Source organism: Lactuca saligna, chromosome 4 (assembly GCF_052625555.1).
Source record: "Lactuca saligna cultivar CGN05327 chromosome 4, ASM5262555v1, whole genome shotgun sequence".
Classification (NCBI taxonomy): domain Eukaryota; kingdom Viridiplantae; phylum Streptophyta; class Magnoliopsida; order Asterales; family Asteraceae; genus Lactuca; species Lactuca saligna.
Window position 1 is genome coordinate 248,415,403 of NC_136420.1, and position 19,461 is coordinate 248,434,863.

At 37.9% G+C, this 19,461-nt stretch overlaps 1 protein-coding gene across 2 annotated transcripts; it reads left to right on the top strand.

Moving 5' to 3' along the window:
* Positions 1-9,308: 9,308 nt before the first annotated feature.
* LOC145043453 (Zinc finger C-x8-C-x5-C-x3-H type family protein) lies at positions 9,309-17,930 on the top strand. Of its 2 annotated transcripts, none has more exons than XM_078992113.1 (10): positions 9,309-12,523; positions 12,669-12,855; positions 12,965-13,115; positions 13,188-13,275; positions 13,411-13,485; positions 14,935-15,022; positions 15,130-15,403; positions 15,800-15,842; positions 16,263-16,366; positions 17,199-17,930. In XM_078992113.1, the coding sequence occupies exons 1-10, from the start codon at positions 9,415-9,417 to the stop codon at positions 17,640-17,642; spliced, it is 4,563 nt and encodes a 1,520-aa protein (XP_078848239.1). In that variant the 5' UTR covers positions 9,309-9,414; the 3' UTR covers positions 17,643-17,930. The 2 variants fall into 2 exon arrangements, with proteins under 2 accessions (XP_078848239.1, XP_078848240.1); XM_078992114.1 differs by having other exon boundaries at positions 13,188-13,248.
* The last annotated feature ends 1,531 nt before the right edge of the window (positions 17,931-19,461 follow it).

The following is a 19,461-nucleotide window of genomic DNA, read 5'->3' on the forward strand; positions in this document are numbered from 1 at the left end:
AGGTTTTAGGGTAGCTTGAGTCATAAAAATGGGTTCTTAGGTATTAATATCCTTTCATGCATGAGCTAGGAAGTCTTAATGGGTTAAGAAGTTAGGGTTTTTGGTATTGGACAATTTATAGACATGCAAAGTTATAAAGTTGAAAACTTTATGACTTAAGACAACATTTTGGGCTTAGATATGAGTTTTGGATGGAAGGGCTTAATGAAATAAGTTCTTAGTGAGATTTTGGGACTGGTGTAACAGCCCAAAAATACTACCCCGAAAATTTTTGTTTGAAAACTTTACTAAACCATAATATCAAATATCAAAAGATAAAAACCACGAATCGTGTATCTCAAAATGTCATAATAAATTTATCAAATCAAAACTAGTGTCAAAATCATATCAAAATATCAGAGTCTAACTCCCAGGCTAAACTGTGGTGTATGCCATGCCATCATCCCGAGCCCTTCCCTTTGCTAGCTGAAGTACCTGAAACCAAAAACTAAAACTGTAAACACGAAGCTTAGTGAGCTCCCCCAAACTACCACACACCATACTATAACATATAAGCACATACTGGGCCTCGCCCACTGCATCAGACCGAAGTCCGGAACTGACTATGGCCTTGCCCACTGCATCGGACCGAAGTTTGGAACTGAATCGGACCGAAGTCCGAAACTAACTAAGGCCTTGTCCACTACATCAGACCAAAGTCCGAAACTGCATCGGACTGAAGTACGGAACTAACTAGGGCCTTGCCCACTGCATCGGACTGAAGTCCGGAACTGACTGATCATAACATAACATAATCAAAGCATATAGCATAAACATATATATTGCATACTGCATCAGACCATAGTCCGGAAAAAATAACGTGCCTATATCACAAAGACATCAAGCATACTGAACTACTGCTTCGGACTGTAGTTCGGAACTACTGCTAACTAAATGGGCCGGCATTATGGTCGTAGACCCGTTCCTACTGAAAGGAAAACTCACCCTGTAAGGCTGTCTGCTGAAAAGATGACCGGGAACTGTCTGATTGCTGCTCCGGTAACTCCCCGGCTACAATTCTCAAAATACACTTAAATCAAATATTGATAACTAATCTTAGGGTAAAATGACTATTTTACCCCCTATACAAAGTCAACAACCCGTTGACCTGACTCGTCAAGTCCTTATCTTTCCTTCTATTTCCTTACCAGACTCTACTCGCCAAGTTTAGCTACAACTCGACGAGTTCCCCTTCCTAATTGATATCGTTACAACCTTCATCTGACCCGACGAGTTGTATGATCAACTCATCGAGTTCACCTTCACCATAAGAACACATCCAGTCTGTGACTCACCGAGTTATATGAACAACTCATCGAGTCTGTTCTTACGGGTAAGGAGATTTCCTTGGACTCGCCGAGTCAGAAGAACGACTTGCCGAGTCCTTTGCATGCAGTTTCTACTCAGTCGATTCTACTCAGCTTCAGTGCATCCAATTCATAGATCTAGTTTTCTGGGACTATCTGAACACGTAAAGTTGCTAACTTTATGTGTATCTAAGAGGCAATGAAGCAATAACAATCAAACTTGGCTATTATGGGGGGTTACTTGTGACAACCCAAAAATTTTGTCTAGTAAATCTAGTCATTCAACTCAACTGAGTGTCAGACTCATTGCTAATGAGCTCTAGCCTTGTTAAAAGTCATTCTAAGGAGTTTTAGCCTAGTACACTTAAGGAATGAGTGCTAGGAAGTACCTGTTAGAGACACTGTGCAACAAATCAAGCCTTAACCCCATCAAAAGGAGTTCACAGCCACAACACTTGAGTTTACGGCCCTAAACTCAAGGTGGGCCGTAAACTCCCTCCTTATAGGCTCATATCCTTCAACATTCTTCATTCTTTCACTTTCAAACTCAAGAAATTTCATTTCTCTCTCAAGTATCATCGAGTTCATCATCTTGGATCATAAAAAATGTAAGTGTTCTTCCTTTGATTTGTTAATACATCTCTTTATCTAGTAACCCCCTCACGATTCATCCATAAAAACATCCATTTTAACTAGATCTTCAAATCTTCAAGTTTCACCAAGAACACCAAGAACACACATTAGTCTTTTGGTGCAAAATCGATCCTTTCAAGCCTCTATATCGTAAGTACTCTCTCCTTAACTTGTTATCTAGTTAGAACACCTGATTAGAACCTTGAAACCATCAAGAATGCAAGAACAAAAGGAGTTTATGGCCAAGCAATCTCCTTTGACCGTAAACCCCTATAAATGCGCCATGTTGACCACAAACACCTCTAATAACCAAGCCTCAGACCGTGAACCCTTAATGGATGTTGTAGGATCTTAAAACACACACATATGCATGTTTGACCATGAGTTTATGGTCGTAAACTCCCTTGGTCGTAAACCCATGGCCGTAAAATCATGTTAGTGCAATTCCACTTTCCTTTGATCAATCACATGTGATTTCAAAAGTTAGTCCAAGTCCCCAAGGGTGTTTCTTAGCATATTGGTTACTTATAAACACTATATTCATGCAAATACTTGCCATATATGTCATTTAGGACTCGTTAAGTCTTGGGAGTTCATTCGTGGAGCTTCTCATCCTTACGCACATATTCATTTGAATCACCCACATCAGGTGAGTTCTACCCCGTAATCTTTTAACTGTTTTAAATGCTTTTAGGGGGGATACAAGTTGAACACAATGTTAATTGTGTAAATATTTGCTATCAAAAGATTGCCTATGACTTTTATAAGTGATCAAAACATTTCAAAAACTCTTTTAAAGTTATGTTACTTTTTAGTTCAACAAAACTCCATTTTTAAAGTACAAGCATAACTTAGTACGAAAATGAGTCTTTTCAATAACAGTTCAAGTAAAACATTAGTAAACTATAAGGGGTATAGTTTAGAGGTTTAATTCATACTAGATACAATACACGATAACAGAAAGAACATACTAAGATACTATAACAGAACGAACATACTAAGTTGCTATAGCTTGGAACTACTACAGGATCTAATTATACAAATGAATCACTAACTCATTGTTCTAAACAAAAGGTGATAGTTAAATTGGGTATACATGATCACATAACTTTAATGTGGATTACACGACCTAGCAATTGGTTTACGGAAGTCACATTTAGTTCCCATAATCTCTTGACAGGGAGAGCGTATAGTATGGGTACTAGCCTTCACATTATGACCTTAATAAAACAAACATGTTTTTAAGGAAATTAGCATGCCAGGGTGTTAATTTAAAATACCATTAAGTACTTACATTTTCCCATTACTTTCATAAAGTGACAGCTCCACTTGAAAGTTAATGCAAGCTATTTTCGAGTCGAGATAATTATAAACCAGGGAAAACTTACATTTTACAAACGACAATCAGAACAATCGAGTCTAGTACATTTAGTAGAAAGGGACCATAATGCTAACCTTATGATTCCTTAATGTATACATCAAGGGATATATACTAATAGGATCCGACAGGTGATAGGATGTGTGCTTTCCGCTTCATTTCCTGTTCCTTGTTTGGTTGTGGGCTTAGAGCATATTCACCCAACCTATTACCCATTCAATCTTAGTTATATATATATGTTCCATATACATTAAGTCATCATAAGGGGTACCAGGTATGGGTTAGGTCATAGGACACTAAATCAATGCACAATTTTCTAGTACAAACCATACTTTTCAAATCAAAACTTTTGGTATACAAAACTAGAAACTTACCAGTAAAGGGCTTAACCCATTTTATTAAACCAGTATAACTTAAAGGACCTTAGGTGATTAATTCTATAATACCTTAGTTTATACATCAGGGTTATATATAATTAATACCCGATAGATAGTTAGATGTGTGCGTTCCGCCTCATTTCCTGTTCCTTGTTTGGTTGTGGGCTTATGGCGGATTCACCAACTAACTATCTATTTGATATTTAGATTATATATAGCTAGTATAAACTAAGTGACTATAGAAGGAACCACTGTGGTTACTATTTTATTATAATAAATAAGGTTTTTTTTAAAGGATCTTTTCATCAAATATAAAGGAACTATTACAGTTAACTTCGTGAGTACCAAGTGAATACACATGGGGTATATACAACGATGACCTAACAACCAATGGGATGTGTGTCATCCGCCTTATTCCTTGTTCCTTGTTTGGTTGTGGGCTTAGGCAGATATACACAATCAATTGTTTATTTACTCTGAGTTTTATATAACTTGTATCTATTTAGCACTCATAGAAAGGATTGTAGAGTTATTTGTACTTAGCTTTCATCAAAGCAGGAAATATAGGATTTTCTGGAGGAACCGGAGAACTTTTCTAAAACATAACTTGCAATTTACTAAGCTTTCTACAACTTACTTACATCACTAAAATCTTATGAACTCACCAACTCAATTGTTGATCAAGTCTTTCAAAATAACTTGTATTCTCAGGGAACTGTTAGACAGGTACTCACGTTGGGAATTCAAAAGATGGAGCAGTATAGCTTCAAGCCTTGTTTTGTTAATTTCTTATGTATTCTATGTTTTGTGAACACTTGTAAACACTTTCTTTCTAATGAAATGGTTGTTTATTACTTTGATTACTATGATGCATGTCTTGTGATACTAAACATGACATCCTGCACCCCCGAACATTTCCGCCGTTCCAGTTTTGGGGTGTAACATTACTTGACTAGAACAAAGTCATGGCTGCCAAAAGGTGGCCTTCTTGAGCCCCTAGAGCTCAAGAGATGCTAGATCCGAGATATGGCTCAGTTACAAAGCTCCATCACTAGGGATTTGGGGGTTTTAAGCTCAAAAGCATCAATTTGGGGACAAACTAGATCTAGTAGTACAATAATCAAGATGAAAGCTTTATTACCAGAAAGGATGGCCAAAGAGGAGTATAATCTGGATCTACTTCTTCTTCCTTGAGTTCTTTTACCTTCTCCTTCTTCTTCTTGCTCAACAATACACCAAAAATTCCTTTACAAGGGCAAAGATCACTCACACACACTTCAAGGAGGCTAGGGTTTCTGGAATAAGTCTCTGAGACGTGAAGAAGGTTGGCTTGGGGCTATAATGATGTTTAAATAGGGTACACACCCTGGAAATTAGGGCTTCATCCAGACTGGCGGACTCGCCGAGTCTGGAATATGGACTCGTCGAGTTGCCACGCCAACTTCACGTGCTGACCCGATGCTACTCGACGAGTTAGGGGCCACTGACTTGTCGAGTAGCTTTTAAAATAAGAAGAAAAATAATATTTTAAATGCGTACCAGGAACGGGGCGTTACAACTGGGATGCATACATTGGGAGTACCTAGAGGTACGATGCGCGTATGCAGTTAATGCCCCACTTTTGGTCAATATAGCGTACTCTCTTAGTACGTAGGGCGTACTCTGTTGGGAAGGGGTATTGACTTTTGGGCCTTGGCCATCGACCTTGACTTTGACCAGGGTTGACCAAGTTTGACTTAAGGGGTATTTTGGGTATTTTGAGCTATAGTCAAGCCTTGGTCTCTATCTGTTGAATGGGTGACCTGTAGAGTTGGTATTCCGAACAATGTATTTTTTGGTTGTTCATCATACTGTGAGGTGAGTTTCCTTAGTGTTCTTGTGAATCGAAGGCACCAATGCTGGCCCCTTTAGTTATGTATCCTGGTATATAGGATGTTCCTATACGATAGTGATTTGTAGATCTGTATGCTATTATGTTGACTGGTTATATGATTATTCGTTGCCAAATATATGTTATGTGTTATGTATATGTCGACATGGTAGGGTGGGATTGAGATTGTACTTCTTGTACTGTAAGTCAATAGACCAGGGCATTCCAACTGGAAAGTTGTGGGTCGGGGCATTCCAACCGAAAGGTTATGGGATGTGGGTAATTCAATCAGGAGGTTATGGACCTATTATGTATTGGGCAAGCCAACATAAAGGTTGTGGGCAGGGGCATTCCAACTGAAAGGATGTGGGCCAGGGGTCATCCAACCAGGATGTTGTGGACCCGTTATAAATTTGATTATATATTGTGTGTTTGGTTTTTTTATTTGGGGGGGGGGGGGACTCATTAAGCTTTGGCTTACATTTTTAGTTTATGGTTTCAGGTACTTCTAATGATCGTGGGAAGGTGAAGGCGTGATCGTACACAAGTTCCTGTTTTTATGGCATTGGGTCTTAGGAAACTCTGATTTTGAAATAATGTTTTTGGAAACAAAGACTCTTTGTAAACAATGATGTTAAATGGTTGATTCCTAAAAAAAATTCATTGATTTTTGGGATGTTACAAAAAGCTATTCAGAATGAAGACCACGACGTGGCAAATGAGGGCCATGATATCGTGGCAAAACCTATTGTGTATGATTGAGAAGTGTCTGAGATCTCCACCCAAGATTTTGAATCTCTTTGAGGTTGGTTGGTCTTTATCTGGAGGATCATATTGCGTTGTGTTATCCATTCTAAGAGTAAGGGATGGTATGTATCTGGTTGAGCCGATTTGGGATTTGGTTTGTTATAATGTCAATTGGTGGTAGTTTGAATCCTAAGTGGGGAAGAGCATATTTTTGCTTGGAGGATCATCGATATGCTTGATTTTATGGTTTCAGAATAATGGATCATAAGAATCTGAAGTTTGAGTATGCGAGACTTTGGTTCAAGAGTTGGTCAAGACAAGGGTACATATCAAGTTGCCCTCAGATGTATGTGCTCAGGAATGCATGAGTTGTCTTCGCAGTGGGAAGTTGTTGGAGCTTGTTGTAGCCGGTAGTTCCCTTCAACAACGCCGATGAATAGGTCATGAGGCGTTTGGGTGGCTCAAGTTGAGTATCGGTTGTAGAGGGATTTGGCAGCTGGTTGTATAGATTGATATCTATATTCTAGGATGGATAGTTATTGATTGGTCAATTGGATTCAAAGTTCGGTGTGTTTAGTTCCACATAGCCTTTTTTTAGTAGTGTATTGCACTAGTAGATTATTTGTCAATGCATTCTCAATCATTGGTATTTTCGTTCATTGTCAATAACAGAGGTTCTTCAAAAGCTCAAGTTGTATTAGTTGAAGTTCAATGGATGACTCAACATATCATAAAGTTTTGTATGTTGTATATTTTTGGCTTCTGGGTATGTTTATCCTCAATTTTCAATTGTGGAATTATTGTTCATAGTAGGCTTGGGTTTGACAGATATCCTTGGTTATTTAGAGTCTGGATGTCGGAGCGGTGTTGTTTAGGTTTTTTTTTTCCAGGTGTAACTGTGGATCTACGCAGATTCCAATTTTGGCATGTCGTGTCGGCAGGGTTGGTATTTTGATTGATCCAACCAGGGTTTTAGCAATATTTATGGATAACTTTGGAGGTTTTATCGAGCTAGTTATGTATTGGTGGGATCTGTTCAGTTTCAATCAAGGTGTGGGATCCTGTTTTGGTCATTCATGAGGATGTTTTTGTTAGCGATTGAGGTTCATCATTTTATTAGGTATATTGGTGCTTCACCCTTTAGGTAAGATTATGAGGAAAAAGGAAAACAGTGGATCTAGGGTTGGGTATGTGTTTTACATAGGGGTATATATTTTAGTAATGCATCAAATACGGTAATGAGGGGTGTATGTGGACTAAGTAAGATATCATGAGAAAAACTTGGTCCATATTATTGGTATGGTTCTTATTTAGGCTGTAGTTTTTGAATTGGAACAAGAGTACAAACACCAACTCATTCCTCTAGTTGTATGTGACCATGTTTTTGTCTGATTTTGCATTGGTAGTAGTCTGTTCTGTTAAAAGAATTATGCCTTATAAAAGGGTATGGATCGTGTTGTGTTTGGTTAGTGCTGAGAGGGATGTTCATTGGGTTCATGCAAGTCGGTGGGTTGGTGGTTGAGTATCTTTAGGCACCTGTGGCGTTGGTTGTGAGTTTTCAGGCCAGTGATGGAATGATGACAATATCGATGTAGCACTGTGAGCTTATCGTTCTAGTGGTTAGAGGGTGTCACAATGTATCATGAACCAGTGGTTGTATGCCTTAAATGGGTGTGACCCAATAGTCATTTGATTGAGACTCTTAGGTATCGGATCATTAGTCTTATTGACATATATGTATGTTAGTACATTGTTGGGATTCAGGAGAGTTAGTGACCAGTTGGTTTGGATCATGTGGACAACAAAATTTTGTTGGGAGTATTAATTGTGCATTAGAAGTCTCTTGATGAATGTTTGCATTACGAACCTAGTTTGCTTGCACGCTATTTATTAGGAGTTTGGTTACCAATGATTGGGTATCAGTTCTAAATTCTCTAGACATGAACTTCGTAGTAAATGGCTCAATTGATTTGTCAGATGGATGTAAACTCGAGCTGATGAGGGGTTTGGATGCAACAAGAGATTTTTGGATGGATCATCATTATGCTTGTGGGAATAGTGGGCTGGTGATGACTTGCTAGAAAATCAAGTTTATTCTGATGGTCACACATACACGTTCATTCTCTTCTCATTAGCATATGCCATATCCAAAAATTCTTTGTAGTTACCATCGTTGACCAGTGTACGAATGCCTTGGTTTAACGATTCTTTTGGAAGGCATAAATACACATTTTCACTCTACGTTCTGGTGAGCTTCTGCAGGAAATCAATGAACTCTTCGTAATTAAACCCAATAAAGTCAACGTATCAAATGGATGCTCTATCGGGATCAAAGTCGACTAACGACTTTGGTGCAAACGTCCCATTTCCACTACAATGAACTTTCGACAACTAGGAGTTGATGATGATGCCATTCTTTAGAGACAATGGAAGGAGACGAAGAATTCGTGCCCTAATTAAGTTTAAGGAATAAATGCGATTTTGACTTCTATTTTAATGAGGGAGCACTCCACGTCATTTCCACCTAATACTCCTTTAATGGGTATTAAAGTTTAAACTTGTGACATTGGCTAAAACTTGTGATAAGTGTAACATTTATATTTTTTAACAGATTCAAGGGTTAATAACTTACGAAAAAAAAGTTTAGTGATCAAAAGCTATAGTACATTACCCTCTCAAGTCAATATACTCGAATGAAGTTTGAAACCGACAACAAAAAGACTACAAATTGTAAAATGATCAATGCTGATAAATGGAAATGTCTCCTCAACTATGATGCAAAATAAGAAAAACAAAAATGTTTTGAATTAAAATAAAAAATATTATATTAATTATGACTTTTGTGGTATTAATAGATTTAATTAAATCAATTATTTTTTTAGTAGATCATACAAAATGTATTTCATGAAACATGAAGATTTGGGAGGAGTATTTAAACTCGCCCGTTAATAGCCAGCCGCCCAAGAAACAAGAAGGGTAAAAGAAAACCAATCCGCACACAAACAACTCGAAAAGTCAAACGCTGCGAACCGCCGTCGGCCGTCCAAACAGCGCTGCCTCGGGATGGAATTCCCTTCGTTCAACCATCACCACCATCATAACAGGTACGTTCCTCCTCCTCCACCAACGAATTTCTCAGATGACCGTCCCAATCTTTACCCTCATCACCAGCAGCATCTTCTCCCATCACTTCATCTCCCCCCTCCTCCGCCGCTTGCATACCCTTCCCTCCCTCCTCCACCGCCACCTCCGATTCCCGTCCCCCCTCCACCACTATCTTACAATCCCCACCAGTCTCACTTCACCTTTCTCGACGCTCAAAACCCCTCGTTTTCCAATCACGGCCGCTCTTCCCCTCCCCAACCTAGGTTTTCCAATCAGTCTCATCGATTTGATTACCGAACGGATTCTTGGTCGGATTCGCATAGGGTTCCACCGGAACTGACTCACCGCAATCCTATTTTACCCGATGAGCACCATCGTCGCTTGTATTCACCTGATCCCCGGTCTGAAAATCATTATAAACCTCATGTTTCGGAACGCGTTATCCCTTCTAGTAGGTATAGAGACGAAAACATCATCAATGGATATGCCAGTAGGGATGGTAGTAATATTGTTTCACAGGAGCAACAAGTTTTCCGTGGCAGTTCCAATAATGATGACCATCAGGGTCGAATTATTGATCGTTATGCGTCCGCCCAAGCTACTGGTTGTAATTCTAGAAACGAGGATTTTGTGGAGAAGTATGAGCCACGTTACATGAGTAATTCCGAAAACGAGAGAATCTGGGATCATCATGGTGAAGATTCTAGACGGATTCATCAAATGAAGGGGAAGAAAAACGAATTTGGTAATAATGATGGGGTCTTATTTGTGTCCGGTAGAGAGCAATCACGTGATTACGAATATGAATCCAGTAGGGTGACTAGGGTTAGGGAAGGTAGGGAAGAGTTTAAGCAAGTACAGAAGAGGAGTGTTTTACTTAGGATAGGCAAACCTAACAATACTAATAGGAACAGAAGCCATGATCAACATTTCTCTAAAGCTCACATGGTTGAATCAAATAATAGTAATTTTAGGGGTAAAGATAAAGATAGAGATCATGCAGGTAAGGATTCTAGCTTGTACGTGGATCATAGGGTGGAGGGAGACAGAGAGCACAGCCCTGTAGAACTCGATGTGTCTTTTAAATCGAATGCCCTAGTAGCCAAGGCTGTTGTAACACCCTCGAGTCCTGTGATTGGTAATAACAACACACAGCTTAGGAATAAAAAGACTAAGAGAGGCTCTGAGTTTAATTCACCATTAAAAAGATCGGGAAGCTCCTCCAATGGGTTAGACTGTCCTTCTAGTTCTGAAAAGGCTCCAAAACAGCAAAAGCTTAGCCTTAAAGATCCAGTTTTAGGTCAGGGTGCTGCCACTGGACCCTTGTCATTTAGGCTTAAGAAGAAGAGGAAACTCATTAACTTTAAAAATAGCCCAAGTGTATCTATTTTTCAGCTGGCAGAGAAGGATAACAAATCTGTCAAGGGCCAAAACAAGAATTCCCCAAGTGCAGAATCTACCATTCCATCCACTTTAGAAGAAGTGATTTCCAGTAAAGTGGTTTCAGAGAAAGATAGCTCAGAAGTTGAGAAGTTAGTATCTAAAATAGATGATGGTCTGGTGAATGATCTTATCCAAAATGAAGTCTCATTGAGTCTTGAAAATGATACTCAACAGGTATCCACAGATGCTAAGGTTGCTGGCACTCCTATTTCTGCTTCATGTGGGCAGGATCAAATCGAAATTCAGAACTGCCCCACAGAATCTTATGCCAGTTTTGATGCCTTTTCAGCCGATGAGAATGTGAATATGAACAATGAATCTGTCAAAATCCAAGAAATGACTACTTCTGCTTGTTCAGATGAGATTATTAATCTAGTCCCTGAGAATGGTAACACAGTAGGTTTTCTTGATGGTGTATCAAGAAAAAAAGAGGAAACCCTATTCCCTGAAGATGGTACTCAAGAAACTCCAAATGCCATTACCATTCTTACTGGTAGAAGCTATGAGGCTTCAGAAATTCAGTCCCCTGGTGAGAAACTACAAAATGTAAATAGTTCAATCAAGGTAATTTCATCAGATGAAGATGAAATTGTCGAAATTGTAGAGTTAAATTCTGAATCAGTCGAGACACAAAGACCTGACCATAGGGAGCCTATGCTTGAAGCTGAATTTGTCGAGTTAAATTTTGAATCACAAAAACCTGAAGATGAAGTCGTGGAGATTGTAGAGCTAAATTCTGAATCAACTGACCATAGTACAGATGAAATACCACCCTCATCGAGTATTCTTTCTAGTCGGCCTGATGAGAAACCAGGGGAACCTATCCCTGATATGCTAACCAGTATAGTTTCTGGTTTTCCAAAAGATGAAACAACATGTAATTCTAATTTGGGTAACAATGATGTAAATATTTGTGAAAAGTTTGTACCTGAGCCTGAGGATGGTGGTGATACATCTTCCAAAACTAGTGGTATAAAACCAAGTCATTTGTCAGGAACCAAGACAGCCGCCACATCAACATCTCAGGGATTGAATAACAAAATGCCAATTAAGAGACCCAACCCAACAGTGTTTGCCACCCGCTCATCACCAGTCTTCACCAATTCAAGAGTGAATAAGCCCCCTCGAACTTGGCATCGATCTGTGAACAATACGTCTTCCATTCCCCGACCAACCAAACAAGTTGGAGCAGTTCAGAATGCTTACATCCGTAGTGGCAACACGCTTGTTAGGAAAGCCAGCCCTGTAACTACCATTTCCAGATCTTCCATATATCAGTTCAATCCTTCAGGCCCAACCCCAACTGAGACAAGAACAGGTGCTGTTGTGAGGCCCAAAACACCACCACTATCAGGTTATACTGCCACCAAGTTACCCGAATCTAAGGTTTTGCCATCTTCGCCACTGGAAGACCCCGAAACCCACAAGTCACTAGATGAAGGAGGAACTGCAGGAAAGAAGATAGAATATGTTAAGCCAAAATCCAACCAGCTGGTTGCAGCCACAACTAGTGCTCAGGAGTTAGACAAGTCTTCTGATGGATACTATAAGAGGAGGAAAAATCAACTTGTTAGAACATTGGTGGGTGATGACTCAGTCCCAGATGTGAGGAAGGCTGCTAAAGGTTTGTCTTCAATTTCTCCATTCTTTTACATATATAATAAGTTACATAAACATGCAATTCAAAATCAGTATTAGACCCATTTCCTTTTCTTGATGTTTTGTGAAAATAAACTTTTTTTTTCTTCTTATGTATAATTAATTTACAGGTATGTTTAAGAAGTATAGAAATTCGAGATTCTCTTCAGTCTGGACGCTTGGCGCTCAATCATTGGGAAAAGACGGTGTCTCATTACGTCAGAAGCTTAGGCCGCATCTGTTTCCATGGAAAAGAACAAAATTTTGGGGATATGCTTCAGCTTCTATGCACAGTAACAGCTCGTCATCTTTGCTTAGGTATATCTGCATCATGAGTTTTTTTTTCCCCCCCTTCATATCAGTTGGCTCTAAACCCTATATTTTATTTATTTATGTTTGAGAAATTGTGATTTGATTGTTGTTCCAGTCGCAAGTTGCTTGTTTCAAGAAAGCGAGAGATGATCTACACAAGGTCAAAGCATGGGTTTTCTCTCCGCATGTCAAAGTTATTAAGTGTAGGGGGGTCGGGTTTAAAATGGTCAAAATCCATAGAAAAGAACTCAAAACAAGCTAACGAGGTGTGTACTATTTATTTATTTATAATTAGTTGTATGGATATTTGTTTGAACTGTAATTATGGTGTATTTTAGGAAGCTACGCTTGCAGTTGCAGCAGCTGAGAAGAAAAGGAGAGAGCAGCAGCATCTTAAGAGTAGGAATAATAATAATAATATGTCGAGTAAGTCAGTAAGAGGCAGCCTCCTGGTAGGCCAGAATATTAGATGGATGCTTGAGTAGACGTCTATGTGTGCGGCAAAGGCAATCAAATCTCATTTAAAAATTGCATTTTTTTATTATTTTTTTTATGTGGCAGGAGATCGAATATTTCGTATTGGCCTGGTCAGATACAAAATGGACCCTTCAAGGAGGACCCTTCAAAGGATTTCAGGTGGTTCAGTCCTGGTTAATAAATAATAGCATCATATTCATACCTGCCTCACTTGCTTCTTGATGGCTAAATGTATGACTCGAATTGAATAGATGTCAATTTGACAAAAATTGTCCCACCTAAAATAAAAAGGTGGAACTAGTCTGTGCAAAAGACGTGATATCCTCATCATCGAAAATTGCCTTAGAATGCTTCTTCATTTCATCCAGCCTTATTCTACTTGTGGGAGATTGGATAGGAGTTGTTAACACAATGTTTATGCAAACATACATGTATTTACACACATGAATACATAATACATATAAGAAATGTTGACTTGTCCCAGAATGAGAAATGCTTTAGACACCATCTATTTTAAGAATTCTTCATCTTGTCAGGAATGCGAGGATAACTATATATATATATATATATATATATATATATATATATATATATATATATATATATATATAGTTCCTAGGCAATGATATGCTAACTTTCTCAAGACTTGTTTGATATTTTTTCTTGACAAAATAGAACTCTTACATACCATTCATTACCCCCTATATCCCTATGACTATGATCCGTATAGTTCAGGAAAAGCCACACAGGAAGATTATGTACAGACACTGACACAGTGTGGGAATGGGAACTACTTTGCTATTTACATACTCTTTCTTTTCACTCTCATTTGATGCCTATGACTGCAGGAAAAATACATTATTAAACCTATTATAGCTTATGTGCACAGTTGCAATCAGCTCCTGTTTTAACATGATTATAGTTGGTATTAATAACCTCATATCCAACTAACTCAATATAAAATAAAAAAATAAACTTACAAATCTGATGTTGTCTTGGCGGAGTTTACAGTGTTGCTATATAGGATCAGGATGTGGGTATACCTATAAGTTTATTGCTGTATTTATTTAGTATTTAGCCTATAATTTTTATTCATATGGTCTTTAAGTTGTTCTGAAGTTCTGAAGTCCTGTTAGTTAGTTAGTTAGTGGCCACTGAGAAAACCACTAGCAGACTTATAGAGCAATCTTTTGCCTAATCTTACTGATTTGGTTAATGCTTTAGGTGTAACTTGATACTTGTAGGTAGAGTTTGATCAGGAAAGAATTGAAGGATTCTACCACTGTTTGTTTTATCTGATAGAATGGAATGAAATGAAAGTTTACAATACAACATATTTTTATTTAAAAAAACCCAGATCCTAGTTTAAATTTCATGATTTTACCAAAAACAAAAAAATTATTTTTTGGAAAATATATTCTTTACTAGAATCTTAGTTGGGTGGTTTGGATGAGCTTTTCTTATGTTTTTTATATATAGTTGTAAGCAAAAGTATCATTTAAGCATAGTTAAATAATTTATTGGATTTAAAATAAAAAGCGAAAATGTAACGAGTCATTCATTTTGCTTTTGCTTATTCGATTCCATCTTAACTCATATGATATGCAGATGAGGAACCTTCAACTTCCAAGAGTTCAAAAGAAGAGACGAGGAGGAGGTCTTATGTGCCAAAGAGATTGCTGATCGGCCATGATGAGTATGTTGTGATTATAATTTATCGTGTGGATGTATTATTGTTGGTTTTGGAAGATATGATTAGCATAGAAAGTTGTAATCTTTTTAAGGTGTGATTGGCATTGGCAGGTATTTACGTATTGGAAATGGTAACCAACTTGTTAGAAATCCAAAGAGACGGACATGTCTGTTTGCTAATGAGAAAGTTCGATGGAGCTTGCACACAGCCAGATCAAGGTTGGCTAGAAAGAAAAAGTATTGCCAATTTTTCACAAGGTTTGGCAAATGCAACAAAGATAATGATGGGAAATGTCCCTACATCCATGATTCATCTAAAATTGCAGTTTGCACCAAGTTTTTGAAAGGTTTATGCTCCAATCCACATTGCAACTTAACTCATAAGGTAAGCTTTATTTACTCATTTTCCTCATCCTCATAATAAATAGCAATGTGCTTTGACTGGTTTCTTTATTACATCATCCTACTCCTACAAACAATTTTCAAAGTATAATGTACAATTTGAGTTCGCCGTACGTAATAATGGGGTAGATTTTTTATTTTCAAAATGCAATTCTTTTATAAAACAAAAACGCAAGTGCAATGCTGTTCTCAAAGTAGGATTAAACAAGAAAATGGAAGTAGGCTGTTTTTTGCATTTAGTTTCGTATAAAAGTCCACTCTACTCATGTTTCATCCATGTAACAAACATACCCTTCTTACACGTCTGTCTTTAGGAAGTTAGTTTCTGTTTTATGCTTTCTTATTGACATTTTTAGCTTTGATGATGTTTTTGTTCCAGGTCATACCTGAAAGGATGCAAGATTGCTCTTATTTTCTGCAAGGTGGGTTTACTTTTTATGGCTTTCACCTATATATATATATATATATATATATATATATATATATATATATATATATATATATATATATATATATATATATAGGGAAGGGTTATATGGAAAATAAACAATTAGGGCAACACATGTTGGAACCAATGAAAGGATGACAACACATCATTTTGGAATAACTACATAAATAACTTCCATAGTAGATTGCTTATGAATAAAGAAATGGACACGTGTCACTTGATCATTGGTTCCAGCATATGTTGCCCTAATTGTTCATTTTCCATTGAACCTACTTCTATATATATATATATATATATATATATATATATATATATATATATATATATATATATATATATATATATATATATATATATATTATGAGATGAAAATTCTAAACTAAGTTTGTGGCAGGAGTGTGCTCAAATGAACATTGTCCTTATAGACATGTAAACGTGAACTCAGCTGCCTCTGTTTGTGAAGCTTTTCTCAAGGGTTATTGTGCTGATGGCAATGAGGTAGTCATGGAGTGGATATCCTATCATATCATCATCTCTCATTTTACTAATTTTCTTTCATATTGGGGTGGGGCTAGGAATCAAACTTTACATCTTAAAAAATATTCTTATAGAGAACTAATAAATATGAAGCTGAAGCCTGAAAAGATATTCAAACAAAAACTAATGAACATCAATATGGCTATAACTTCCTTCTAATAAAGATGTAATATCTTTATTCTTTCTGCCTTGCCTATGCCTATGCCTGGCCAGACCTTGTGTCAAATGTTATATATATATATATATATATATATATATATATATATATATATATATATATGTAATAGAATAGTGTGAGGGTTTATGCTCTCCTTAAGAAGAAGATATAATGCAAGAAATAGCAAACTATTTTGTTGTATTTATTTCTTTATGATAGCTAGCATCTTTGATTTATCTCTATTGCAAGAAGATTATACTTGGAGTTTTCCATTTGTACTTTAAAAAACTGCCCAAAAATAGCATTTTTTCCCGTATTAAGAGTAAAATACCCAGCTAAATATGAAAGTAGGATGTGATGCTATAATAATAAACAAATAAATGGAAGTATGTGTGATACAATTTAATATAGAAGGTTATTGTGGTTTGAGTTATTTGTGTTAAGGTAAGGCATTGTAGTTTGAAATATTTATCTAGGCTAGTTTTATAGCAATGAATCTGGAAAGGATAGTGTCTCTAGAGTTGGTGATAATGAATGGGTTAATCACACACACACACACACAAGACAAGACATGCATGCACACACGCACGCACCGATATTTAATTGTGTAAAATGGATCATATCTCTAACTTGCAGTGTCGAAAGAAGCACACGTATGCATGCCCAGCATTTGAAGCCACAGGCGAATGTTCTCAAGGCACAAATTGCAAACTTCATCATCCTAAAAACCGAAGCACAGGATTGAAGAGGAAACACCAAAACCAAAAAACCCAGAAACACTCCAGGGGCCGTTACTTTGGGGCAGTTGGTGGGGGTGGGGGTGAGGGCGAGGAGGCTGAGAGACAGCATCATTTCAATTTAAAGGATATCTTATGCCAACAAGGAAAATTAGGTGCTGATTATATCAGTATAGATTTTGGGGATGGGGTAACTGATGAAACAACAGTGGTAACTAGTGAAGAATACCCTTTATATTTAGTAGGTGAAGAAGAAGAAGAAGCCCATCTTGATCTTGATCATCTCACAAAGCCTATTGGAATAATGAAAAACTTCAACTTACATACACCTCACATGGCATGATACTGGCAGCTCAGCTGGAAGGACACCAAAATGATGGGATACTTGGAGAGGAGGAAACATAATGAAAATCCAGAAAGCAGTTGATTGTTTTGTGTTTTAGTTATATGTAGACTAGTAGTAGGGTCATAGGAAATAGATGATAGATATCATGTTTTGTAGATCAACTTGTTCAATAGAATTTGAAGCACCTTCTTATATATAACATTGTTTTTTGTTTCTCTTGTATAAATTGATACTTTGTTTTTGTTTGGTTTCTAAAAGAATCTTTAGTTTTGGGTCGTCCTTTAATAGATTTCTCAATCTTTGCACATGCAACTGCGCTTTCATTTCATATTTAGATCAAATTTCTCATCCGGGTCTTAAAAGAATGTAGCTTTAGCCTCTAGTTAATCAATTTGCATCATTTTTGTATTTCATGGCATTATTCCCTATAAATTATGGCATTTTGAGGCATGCAAAGTCATGAAGTCAATAACTTTATGGGTCTACATGCTCCATAAGAAGTAGATTTGTGGTTTGGACTCCTGATCTAGAGCATTAAGTGCTTGATGTTGAAAATGGGCTTAATGGAGTACTCCCTGTGTACCTGACTTTTGGCCTTTTGGGCTTCGTGTTTGGCTTCCTTTTTTGGGCTTGGGTCGGTTCTTTTGGGCCATTTGAGTATGAGTGTCTTTGACTAGGAATTTTGGTTGGGCTTAGGGTAAGGTCCATGTAAGGGTTTTGAGCCCAATTTGGAAATTTAGGCCATGATTGGACCTTGGTTGGTTATTTGGGCCTTTGGGCATTTCAGGTTATGAGTTTGGGCATTGGTCTTGGACCAAACTAGGTTTGGCGTAAAATTGTATTTTTACCCCGAGTATGGATTAATAGTTATAGTTTGGAACCCAATTGATAATTAGGTGTTGTTTTATTTTGTTATTGACAGTTTAGAGAACCTGTCATCCAGCAGCCAACAATCGTGTGTGTGTTTCGGCAATGTGAGGTGAGTCTCCTCACTAGGTTTAGAGGGTGGAAGGCACCAACGCAAGCCCATGGTTTTATGTTCGGATGCTAGGTGTCTGTTCGAATCTTGCGTGCGTTATATGATAATATGTTTACCGGACAAGGCCCGATGCCGGGCGAGGCCCGAGGAGGATATCGTATGTTAATTATCAATATATGTCTTATGATTACCGGGCAAGGCCCGATGTCGGGCGGGGCTCGATGATTATGTGGAATGTTATAGTCTTTGTGATTATTGCATGTATTAGTAGGTTTTATGTTTATATGATTATATGCTTATATGACTATGTGTGTATCGGGCGGGGCCCAGTATCAGGCGGGGACTAGTGAATGATAGATCTATAATCCGAACAGGGTTCGATGTCTGGCGTGGCTTGAGGCCGAGTGGGACTCGAGACCGGGCAAGGCCCGACGGAGGGCTGGGGCCCAGTATGTGATTTATGTATGTGTGGTATGTACTATCTTTGTAACATTCGGATTCTCAGGTATATTATTTGATTCATTTATTTTGGAGTTTGTTGAGGGACTCGACGAGTTGGTGCTTAGACTCGCCAAGTAGGGTAGCGGATTCTTATCCGAGTTCATGACTGGACTCGGCGAGTCCATGAGTGGACTTGGCGAGTCCACGCTGTTTAATGAAACTCTAAATTCCCGGGTTTGAGACCTATTCAAAGGCCCTTAGGGCCGTCATTTGCGGCTACCAAACCCCAGAGAGAAACCCTAAGGGATCTAGAGCGTTTGTGAGGAAGGAGAGGCCACTTTTGATCATTTTGTTGGTGTGATTGCAAGAAGGAGGTGACCAAGGCAAGAGGAGGCC